Here is an 11,899-nt window from a genome sequence, read left to right as displayed (position 1 = left end):
GTGAGCCATTCCTGCAGCAGCACACTCTCAGTGAGGGATTGACTGCAGGCTAAACTTTGACATCTCAGCAAAAGGATACAAAGGATTGATTGTGGGCCCATAACCCTCCAGACATGAACTGCTGTTCAAGTCTGGGACCAAAGCTGATCCAGCCACAGCTCAACTCCTCTCTGAGAAGTCCAGAAAAAAAGGGGGCCCTGTCTCAAACTCCTGACTCAATGAATGGGCCTCCCTGACAGCTTTGGCCAACTCTGCCCTCTTCACTAAACAGTCAAGTGTACCTTGCCATCGAATCTGTTAAACACAGTCACATCAACTGCTGAAATTTGTTACATCAATAAAGCATATCGTGACTCGTTTCTTACAAGCAAAATACATGACACCGCCTGCAACACACTCACAAGAGAACCACATGGAATGCTCCAGACAGCACCTATCAGCCACAAAAAGTGAGAAATATTTAAGTACACAAGATTCTTAAAATAATTATCTGGCATAGATAACTTAGCTCTCTCAAATATATGTTGCATTCTTTGGAAACAAGTGATAGAAACTGTCATTTAGAGGTTTCAGATATTTCTTCTGTGGTAAATTATTTTTATGTGGGGAATACAGTTCATTGTACAGCCATTTCTTAGACATTTTAATGATTATTTTTAGCGATCTTACTGGATTTCTACATTTAATTATGTGGTTTATTCTATTTCCCATGACAGCATGCATTTGCACAAGTCATTATTCTTCTTTCTGATTCTGTAATGTACCACATGCTACGATTGTAATTAACACCTTTGGAGAATATAATCTCTATCATGTGAATGTGCACAGTAATGAGGAGGTCCAAAATGCAAATATTTTAAAATAATTTGGATTTATTGCTTCTGACTGTGCTTAGGAACCTGCAGCAGATTTTTAAAGGTTCTTTCAGTTGCATAAGACTGGAAATACAATAGCTAACTTGTCTGATTCATCATTCAGTGAACTACCCTATCCCCAAAATAAAATAACAGATGCTATTTGTGATTGTATGTGTACTATATAACACAAAATTATATTTATAGTAAGGGTCAAATAAATCAAYTATTTATTTTATATTATACTTGCCTATAGCTGGAAGACTCTTACAACATTAAAATGCACATTTATATTTTTTTTAGATKAAGATGAAATAAATGACAAAAGTTAATTTGAATAAAAATTATTAGCTGCCTGATTCTACATTATACATTCTGGAGATTGTCAGGTTCAGCAGATGCAGATTTATCACAGAAGCCCAAAAAGCATAAACTACCAAAAATCCATAGATGTATAATACAAATATGTATAAATAATATATCTGATAGATGTATATATATATAAAAATCCATAGTGAACATGTTCAGTTCACAATTATTTACTTGGGTTTTTTTAATCAGCAAAATGCTATCAAGAGATAATCACAAAGAGAAATTAGTGCATTAAGGAACAGTATGAAGTTCCTCGGTATTCCAGCTAAAGTTAGTCTGGCCCATAAATATAGTGTATGCCATTCATTTTTATATTTTATGACACCTTAAAGCATTCCAACTTYATTTGAACAATAAAAGTCTGTTACTAGCAGCCTACAATAACGTAACCCCGCTATCAGGAATACACACCTGTTAAGCACTTGTCACAGTGAGATTCTAACTGATAAGTTTTATGTTGTAAGAATATTTAATGAGTGTTGATAAATGTGGTAAACTGAAGAATACAAGAGAGATACGATTACAAAGAAAAACACAATCTAAGAGGAAAACAGGTTATAATTGAAGCATTATAACATGACCATGACTGTTTCTTTATTAGAAATAAAAAGAATATATCCTTGTCTTACATTTCACCCTGTGCATATAAATTTTACTTTTTTGTTTTCTTAATTCTGTACATGCTCTTTTTTAAATAACTGAATGCAGAGGCTTAATGAAAGTAAACTGCTGAAAATAACAGATGATACTGAGCATTTGCTAAGAGAAGAACATACAACTACCAGAAGAAAACTTTTCTGCTAATATGAAGTTAGTCATGTACTGTCATGCCCTGTCTGATAATGGAGAGAGAAGAGAGCTTGCTGAATGTTTAGGGCTTGAAAATGGAAAGGGTTCAGAAAATGAAAAGTCAWTGCCCAACAAATTTAGTATGTACTACAAAGCACAATATAGTAYAATACAATATATAGTATACCATTATACACTACACAGGATAGCAAAAGAGGTTTTACAAGATTATTCCCTAAAACTCTGCAGTGACAGAGTTTTATCACCACATCTCTCCTGATCAAGATCAAACATTACTTGTGAATCAATCAATCAATCAGTCAATCAATCAATCGATCAATGTATGAATGAAAGGACAGGTCTGGCAGTGCATCCCACCACAAGAAAGGGGCCATACTGTACTGTTCATACAGCCTAAGGAACTTGGCCCAACTAGAGATTAGCTCTAAGCCTGGACTCTGCCCCAGATCAGGATAGAAATAAGCCYTCTGCAAATATTTTGAGGTAGCTAGTGAACAAAAGTATAACTCCAGAAACTCTGTTTTACCTCCTCCAATTTTTYTAGAATTTATTCCAAATTCTATCTAAAACAGGACATGATATTAAAGACCACGGGTCAGAAAATAGCATGGTCCAGGCATAGCACTTCAATAATTAAAATTTATGAAGAAATACTAATTTTACAAGACAAAATAGCCATCCACAAAAAAAAAAAAAAAAAAAAAAAAGGTTCCATCAAAATGGCTAAGGCATTTTATTTCCGAAGAAAAGGAGAGATGCAACAGGTATTGCTATAAATGGCAACTCCTGTACTACCTAATCTAGTCACACAAATCGAATTTTTTTTTTCTTTTTCACTCTGCTTTTTCTTGCTCAGTTATTTGTCCCTGTGCAGTAAGAACTTAGAATTTAGTCTTTGATTGCTCAGTGATCTTTCTGAAGTGGTTTTGGATTTCCTAGCCAATAACAGGAGCTCTTATTTGAGAAGATGTATCTTTGCTTTTTCCTTCTTTGTGGGAAGATTAACTTTGTCCTCATCTGTCTCTCTTCAGGTCTGAGCTGTGGAAAAGCAGCATTATTTTTCTGCGGTAAATTGTCAGCAGTTAACCCCCTTGTGCAGCATCCTTAGGTTACCACAAACCATTCTGTAAAATATCAGGCAGCATTATGTTCCCCAAGTGTTGGAGGTTAAGATTTTTCCTTTTGTTCTCCCTCTTGGGGAATTTTCCCCCATTTCTGTTGCTAAGAGTCATTAAAGAGTAAGTATTTAGCATAATGACTGGTGGCTTAAGGAAGACAAAAGAAGTTGCCAAGMCCAGGGAGGAAGTGGATTCCTGGAGGCACTGCCCCTATCTGACAGTCTTCTCTCTGTGGAGAGCMGAGGTGCCGTGATAATTTGGACTTGGGGGAAAAGTGCGGGTGGGGGGCAGCGCTCTCTTCTCACCCAGCCTGGCTTGGGGAGGGCGGTGGACCGCCTGCCTGCTGCTGCAGAGCCCAGCATCCTGCTGTAGGTTCTTGCTTGCTACACTGTGGCTTCTGCTCCCCTGCCTTGACAGGACCCGCTGTGATTCCAGCGACAGTGGTTGAGTTCTGACACATCACATCTACAGCCACAGGACTCTCCTCGTCTCTGCCCATCTGGCTGCTCCGAGGYTTCTGCTGTAGATACTCTGGCTATCCAGAGGGAGCACTAGGATCGGCTTCCCCTGTGAGTTTATAAAGGAACTTTTCTCATCCATCTCTGCTCGCTGCGCGCACCATTGGCCACGGGAGAGCCTGAAACCAGGGGGGACCCGCGCCACAGCGCCCCCTGCAGCCGCGGGGGAATCATCGCACGGGCCGTGCCAGAGCCACCAGCGCCCCTGCCGGCTGGGACTGGAACTGCACCAGAGGGGAKGGCGGGGACAGCCCCGAGAGGCCCTCACTGGGTTTCTGTCTTTGTTGGTTGTTGTAACCGTTGTTGTTTGTTTRCCTTGTTATATATACTAGCAAAAAACTGTTATTCCCTTTTTCCCATATCTTTTGCCCGAAAGCCTGTGGTTTCAAAGCTATAAAAATTCGGATGGAAGGGGGGTAATATTCGCCGCTCCAAGGGAGCTCCCTGCCTTCATTGGCAAACACCTTCTTTCAAACCAAGACATCAAGTTTAYTCCTTTTCTCTGATCCACTAACCTATTCATCCATACAAGCATGCATTTGTGCTCAGAATTTCAAGAGTGGAGATGTGGATTGAGTTATCCTATACAATGTGGTATGTCTCTGTGAAAATTAAACAATTAATAAAATTAACAATAATTTAATTGTGAATTAAATTATTTCCTGGGAATGACTTATGAATCTGTTATGAATATCTTCATATTTTTTGTGAAGTGGTTCACATTTTGTTCCAGAAAAGGAGTGTGATACTTCAGTCTAAGAAGTCAGACAAAAAATGGAATAGAATCCAGTCTAATATGCCAGGCATTACACTGACTAAAACTTTATGCAATATTTGATCATCTGATTTAGAAAATATGAATAAAGTTTATGTGAGAAAACAAGTAAGTAATGGAAGAAACTCAGGGTTCTCTTAACTGAGTAAGTAAGGTTACAATAGGCATATGTGCACTCTACCTTTGTAGAATATGCTGAGTTGGAAGAGACCCATCAGGAACATCAAGTCCAACTCCTGGCCTTACGCAGGACACCACAAGAGTCACCATGTGCCTGAGAGTGTTATCCATACGGAGTTTTAAGTCTACCAGGCTTGGTGCTGCAACYACTTCCCTAGGGAGCCTGTTCCAGTGCYCAACCACCCACTGGGTGAAGACCTTTTCCTGATATCCAACCTAAACAACCCCTACTCAGCTTCATGCCAGTTGCTCGAGTGATGAGATTAGTACCTGCCCTTCCATTTTCCCTCAAAAGGATGTTGTAAACCGCAATGAATTCTCCCCTCAGTCTCCTCTTCTCCTGGCTGAACAAACCAAGTGCCCTGAGCCACTCTTCACATGACTTCTCTCAAGACCCTTCACCATCCTCTGGTGGTGCCCCTCCTTTGGATGCTTTCTAATAGTTTAATAACTGCGGACCCATAACTGTTTGCAGCACTCGAGGTGAAGTCACCCAAACCCAGAACAATTCCGTCCCATGCCCGGCTGCTGATGCTGTGCCTGATCCCCGCAGGACATGGCTGGTCCCCCTGGCTGCCAGGGCACTGCTGACTCGTGTTTAACCAGGATCCCCAGGTGCCTTTCCATGGCATTGCTCTCCAGCCTCTCATTCCCCGGCCTGYACACAAAGTTAGTACTGCCCTGTCCCAGGTGCAGGATCCAGCACTTTCCCTTCTTAAACTACCTCTTTTTTGATGTAACTTGATGTAATATTGTTAATTTGATGGCAAACACCATCTTACTCAAGCAATCTCCTCTTCTTAAAATTCATATGTAGCCTCTTCTCCAAGTTGAACAACCCCAGCTCTCCATGCCTTTCTTCATAGGAGAGGTGTTCCATCCTTCTTATCCTTTTTTGTCCTTTCTTTGGACCTGCTCCAACAGGTCCATGTCATTCCTCTGCTGGGGACCCCAGAACTGGATGTAATACTCCTACTGGGATCTCACCAGCATGGAGTAGAGGTACACAATCTTCTTTGACCTGATGACCATGTTGTTTTGGATGGCAGCCCAGGATACATCTGGCTTTCTGATGCAGTTGGTCACCTACTATCTTGGATAGCTATCTGCTTTGATATTTCTTCCTTTTGAAATTACTTTCATGCATCAAAGTGTAATTACTTGGTTCCTGACAAGCAATGAGTAGTGAAGGAGAGGAAAACATAGGTATTAAAAATCTTTTAGGAAATTTACATTGAAAATTGGAAAAAAACAGTATTGATAAAAAGCATATTGATTCAGTGTGGTACAGCTTCATTTTAGTTTCATAGCTAAAATGCACTGAACCAAGCTGTGTAGAATCACATCAAATTAAGTAGGGTGCTCTTCTGCAGTCTACCTATTGCTAACATTTGAGGATTTGYTGGTTTTTGCAATTAGCAGTAAAAGAGCATGAGAAGACACTGTGCAGTAAAAATTAAGACAAATGTGACTTTATGGGTACACTTATACATTCCTGAAAGTTAAAATGGCACACCTTGTCCATATCTACCTAAAATATTTCTAAGGCATCTGTCATTTTCATATTTGAATGCCAAAGTCAATGTAAAATATTTACAATGGGTGGGGACAAAGGCTRGCTAAATTGAGATGAAAGTACTCCATATACCGGAGCACATACTTATATTTTCACTCTTATTGTATTAAATGCTTGGGTTTGGGGGTACATTTTTTAAAAATACAKCTAAAGGGCACAAATATAAAACCCCTGAACATCAGGAAGTACAAAATGAACTCCACAAGACCTGTAAAGGGAACAGCTATCAAAGGAGAACACTCACACTGGTCCCGTGAGCAACAAACCCACTTCATGTAACTTAAAAAGAGGCACATATCATTACTGGCTCTATCAGAACACGCACACACATAAATAAATCACAAAGGAGCAAATACACGGTCCAAAGTTAAACACAATGCAGTAAAAAACAACTGGTTGATCATTTTGTATTCAGTGAGAAGTACTAAGGCAGCAAACAAAGGCCAAAAAAATCAAGCACATGCGTGCCATGACTTCATCCTTCCAATTAAACAGATATAATTTAGTTGTTATGTTCCACTGACCTTACTATCCTGGTCCAAATATTTATGTTTCTTGCTTTTCCTCCCTTTACAGAAAGGAATTTTTCATAGAAAATTAAAGAAAGCTGACTTTCCACATGAGTTAAGTAAGAGTGTATGATTTAAAGTATCTAAACATCCTTCCACAGATCTTTGGACAGTGTGTGTGAGAGATCACACACACTGAATGTCCACACAGCTGGGAACTGACCATCCCTTTCCCTGGTCTGAAAGCCCTCTCTCCTGACAAACCACAGCACATGTGATCCCACCCTCGAGCTCTACCCTGCCAAAAAGCGCTGGGGTAATCAGCACATTAGAAAAGGCTTATGAAGAGCAAACCAAGTTAACAGAGAAACTGGTTTTGTCAAGTACATACCAGAGGACTTAATTTATCTTGTCCATGTCCAGCTGTAATTTGTTCTGCTGTGTCATTATATTGCTGAGATCTTAAAGCATTATGAATAATTTTACAGTAACACAATATAAGACAGATTTCAGAATAAATGGAATTTGAGTTTGAGTAGAGTTTGTTTGAAATCCTGGCCACAAAACTTTCAAACRCGTGTTTCTTTTCAGTTGCTGTGTTTCTTTCCTCCAGACTGTAGATTGATTTTGTTTACAGACTYAGAGGAACCCAGTCTAAAAGTTCAAGATAACTAGTTTTAATTTCAGTTTTACGCAGGACTTACACTCTCTGCAGCTGCAAGATATTCAGAAATTTCTCCAACAAAAATGAAGGCCTTACACACCTCTGCCAATTAAATCCTTTCATTTCAGCTCTGAGTGCCATACTATTACTTCTCTAAGATCTAAAAAGTAGCAGTTTATCTTTCAAGTGCTTGAATGAACTCAGTTGTACAACTAGAGAGGGATAAAGAAGAAAAGGAAATAGAGAAGGACTTGTAAAATGACTAGAAGTGATAACCCAATTATGAATGCGAAAGGATAACAGCCATGTGATAAAGAAAATGCATTTTGGTGTCMAAAGTTCTAAAAGCCAAGCCATTACAGATGGAGAGCTATAGATTTTATGATAAAAAAGGGGGAGAAATGGGCTGCCAGAACACTTCATGAACCTCCATTCACTTCTTGATTATATCTGAATGCTATCTCAGAACCTTGAAATCAGGGAACTATGGACAATCTAAATTAGGAGGTTTTGATACTCTGGATCTGTGGCAGTTGTTCRGCATCCCTGCAACACACAGTAGCATCTTCAGTGTCATATATTTATTTCCTATGCTATTGATACACATAATTGAATCACCAGAAAAAAAAAGCATAAGAAAATAATAAATTTATAAAATTAGTGACATTTTGCAAGTGGCTTACCAGCTTACTAGTGGCTTGAATGAGGTCATGTTATTAAAAATTTTTATGCCTGTATGAAMAATGGACTAAACAATAAAGATGTATACATGAATTCAACAACTTCGCTTAAATTACAGAACAAGTTATATTAGAAATACAAGAAAAATAGAGCAAAGATGGTCTTTACTACAGTGGGCCAAACTAAACACAGAATGGATTCTCCATATTATAACATTTTGAATAAAGGCTACAACTACTCCAATTTCAAATGCATTGTTTTCCTATGAGCTGTCTAATGTGGATTAGATGCATATGTAATTAAAACCACAATAGTGTCTGTAAAGCTAAAGTATACAGAAACCACAGGTCTATCACAGAGCATCTCAGTTTTCTGAACAGGTAACCAAGTGAGGATATATCAGTAACTACAGACAATGCTCCTTRGCAACAAATAGATTTTGTAAGCCCTTCATATGCCTGTAAGTCTAATCAGCATATTACTGCTTTGTCACTTCAGAAATGCTATTCCTTGCAGGTTGTCAGGGAATTCACTGTAGCTTTCTGCTTGACTCTCTACTTCTATACTTKCTGGAAAAAAAACATCACTGCTATGTAAGCCCATCTCATAAATCATAACAATTGAATGTTCAATAAAGGTCTAGTATTTCACATTTGGGAAAACCCCAAGTGTTTTCTACTCTCCTYATCATGGTGGAAAAGGTACTCTACCCAAACTTCTGAAGATCACTAGAGGAAGTACACCTAAGCAAAATTCCACTTTTTATTACTATGCAAGCCTTTGTCCTTTAATGTTGCCCAAATATGTTTGTTCGCTTCATATCTGTCCCCTTCCTTTCTCTGTCATATTGGACTGCCTACACATGCATAATCACACATGATAATTTCCCTCTCTAAACTTTCAGAWTTTTTTTTCATCTTACATTGTAAACCAGGTCTCCCTGAATTACTTTTTTATCCTGCACATTTTTATGTCTACAATTATTATTATTATGCATAGAATTATCTATAAATTGTTTAACACAGAACAGCAKTTAATGATACTTAATGTTGTTGGGATTTATGTGTAATTTTTAAAGAAACATGAAATACTCTAATTTCATTTTATTTTCTATCTTACACATCCAGTATCAAGTACACTGTTTTCAAGAAAGTATTCTGAAAGTATAAAGGCAAGTGTTTTTCTTATACTTTTCAGGGATAAAAATACTATTTTATACAAGGAGTACTTTAACTACATAAAGACATACATGGTAAAGATGTAAGCACACTTGTATACAATGTGCAATACACTTCCCAAAAATCACATAGCTATAGTGTACATGTAATTGAAGAGAAATTAAGATATTCTTGAAGCACATATTCATTTGCTGCCTAGAATGCATAACTTATTTTCTTTTAACATATTTATTGTCCTCCTTTATATTACATTTTTATTTGAGAAATAATGGGGGGTGCGGGGGAAGATCTCACAAGAAAAACGAGAAACATGCATCTCTTAGGACCATAAAAGCAAACAGGAATATGTTTTTGTGTCACAGTAATCTCATATGCAATATCTTTTAAAAGAATAATGAAAAAGTAATGAAATAATACTGTTATCACAGCTTAAGGATGCATAAAATGAATGTCTTTTTTAGATTTGAACACAAACACATCTAAATAATGATCAAGTTACCAAAGAAATACTAGTGAATCATTTACCAAGAGGTTCCCTTACCATCTTTCCAGTTTATTCTAGCAACTGCTTTAATAAAAATCATTGTTACATATTAAATATCATGTCCTTCTTGAGTATTGTTAAAAGATAAAAAAACTTATGTTATTCTACTAACAGACTGAGGGTTCAGGAAATGTCAATAAAAAAAAGATTTGCAAAATATATATTAAATAAAAGAATTGCCAAATCACTCTGGCCTCAACAGCACAGAATGAAATAAGTACTTTTTTTTTTTTTTTTTTTTCTGGAGGAGGGGAAAGAAAGAATGGAATTACTACCTAAGAAATTTGGTAGCCTTTGTACAAGGAAATACGTATTTTCTAACTTCATATGATTTATTATTTTAAACTTACTTTAAACTGTAATTAAGTTTAGTCACAAATTCGAACTGTCCTTTCAACCAGAGAGATTAATGCAGAGATCAAACAAAAAAAAAACAAAAAAACAGAAGCACTAACATCAAGGAGATAAATGTTCCATGAAAAAAATTAACATTTCATATCAACCCCCTCAGTGCTTACCAGGTATGTGCCACAGTAAAACGCCGCTGTTTTGGTATGTTGCTATTTAAAAACATCCTTCGCAAGAGCCTTGGAGAGTTTCGAGGAGAAATAACTGGACACAGCCGGGGAGAAGCAGGTGAAGATTTTCGAGTAGTTCTGGACTTTTCATGCTGCAACAGGTTTTCCCTCAGGGTCTTCACAAGATCTTCATTTAGGCATGGATTTTGACTTTGCGTATCATCCACTTCAGGAACAGGCACATTGTCCGGACTTGTCTGCTGAGCCATGTTCCTTAAGTAACTTTGAAATTAAGGTCTAATACAATCGAATGCTGGTTTAACTGCTTAAGATGTTTTCTTTCTAAATCAGTTCCCAAGAACTKTTCAGAGACCCTGCACCAGTTCAGCCTATTCTGTTTTCAACATGGTGTTGCCTGCCCTTAACGTCTTTCTATAGATAATGATCTACAAAGGAAAAAGCAAGCTAACTCCTCCACAGAAACCGATTAAACATTACCACTCCTCTCACAGCCCTGCTGCCAAAGATCACTTCTGAGCTATCATAGCAAGTGAGCATGAGAGGAAGAAATTGCTTTAGCACAACCTTTATCAGAGCTGTAAAGCTGCCTGTTAAACTATCGTAACTAATGTGCTGCAGCTGCTTGAGTGACTTCTGGTTATGTACACATAAAAAGTGCTGGAGGAGGGCTTAAACATCAGATGTGTGCTCCTTTTGTTTGGTTATTCTTTCCTTTGCTTATTCCCGAACCTTCAGGGAGGTGGAGAGGAAGAGGGATTTTTTTCAAGGATCTACAATATTCATCTTTGTACCTTTGCAATTTCAGTATTTCAAACTATTACCTCTTAAGCTAGCAAATGCTACAATTAAATAATGCGAAAGGGCTTAGTTTCTGCCTTCTCCTCCCTGCCTCCAAGTCAGTTTATGATAATCAGTTTTCAAATGCATTTAGGAAATTCAGATACCTGCTACCTTATATTTATCAAAAAAACAAACCAAACATTTATGATACGCACATAAAATAAAATGAGATTGTGACAGCTACCAGGATGTGGTTAAAGAGACGTTCTTATTTTAGTATTTTTATCTTATTATGACTACTATTTGAACTAAGGAAATGCCTATTTTCTATTCACAGATGATGGGAAGATAAATTATAAAAAGCTATTCAAAGAGAACTTTCAGAAGATAAAAAGGCAAAACTACTTGCAGACCATTATTTGGTCAATGCATACAGCTAATAAATTTCACTTAAAAATATATTTCTTTTCTTTCTGTAGTTAGGCAAATTATGCAAATAAGATAATTGGTGCAACTTTATGATACAACACCTTTGTCAATCAAACCTGAGCCTTATACTTGTTTTCAGTTTTAACAAAATAACTAATTTCATTTATTACAAAAAGAAAAGATTTTATAAACATGTTCAACTGTGTTGATAACTCACTAATAGCAGATGAACTCTAATAACTGGAGGTACGTGAAAATTTAAGTTTTGCTTTACAGCAACGACAACAATATTTTCATACTTTCTGTTCATCCTACAGGAACAAAGAATCAACACGTTGTGAGACATTTCCTTTTAATATCAGAACACTGGTT

The 11,899-nt window shown here is 37.4% G+C and overlaps 1 protein-coding gene across 1 annotated transcript in view; it reads right to left on the bottom strand.

The window, feature by feature from the left end:
* LOC130588753 (cAMP-specific 3',5'-cyclic phosphodiesterase 4D) overlaps nucleotides 1-10,566 on the bottom strand; it is a 312,296-nt gene extending 301,730 nt beyond the window's left edge. Inside the window, exon 1 of the mRNA XM_057389660.1 lies at nucleotides 10,298-10,566. Coding sequence (XP_057245643.1) covers nucleotides 10,298-10,566 — 269 coding nt within the window. The remainder of the gene's footprint in view (nucleotides 1-10,297) is intronic.
* Nucleotides 10,567-11,899: the final 1,333 nt, after the last annotated feature.

Source organism: Malurus melanocephalus, unplaced genomic scaffold (assembly GCF_030028575.1).
Source record: "Malurus melanocephalus ecotype Western Australia unplaced genomic scaffold, MMel_1.1 scaffold_18, whole genome shotgun sequence".
NCBI classification, from domain to species: domain Eukaryota; kingdom Metazoa; phylum Chordata; class Aves; order Passeriformes; family Maluridae; genus Malurus; species Malurus melanocephalus.
This window is presented reverse-complemented; position numbering and strand designations above follow the sequence as displayed.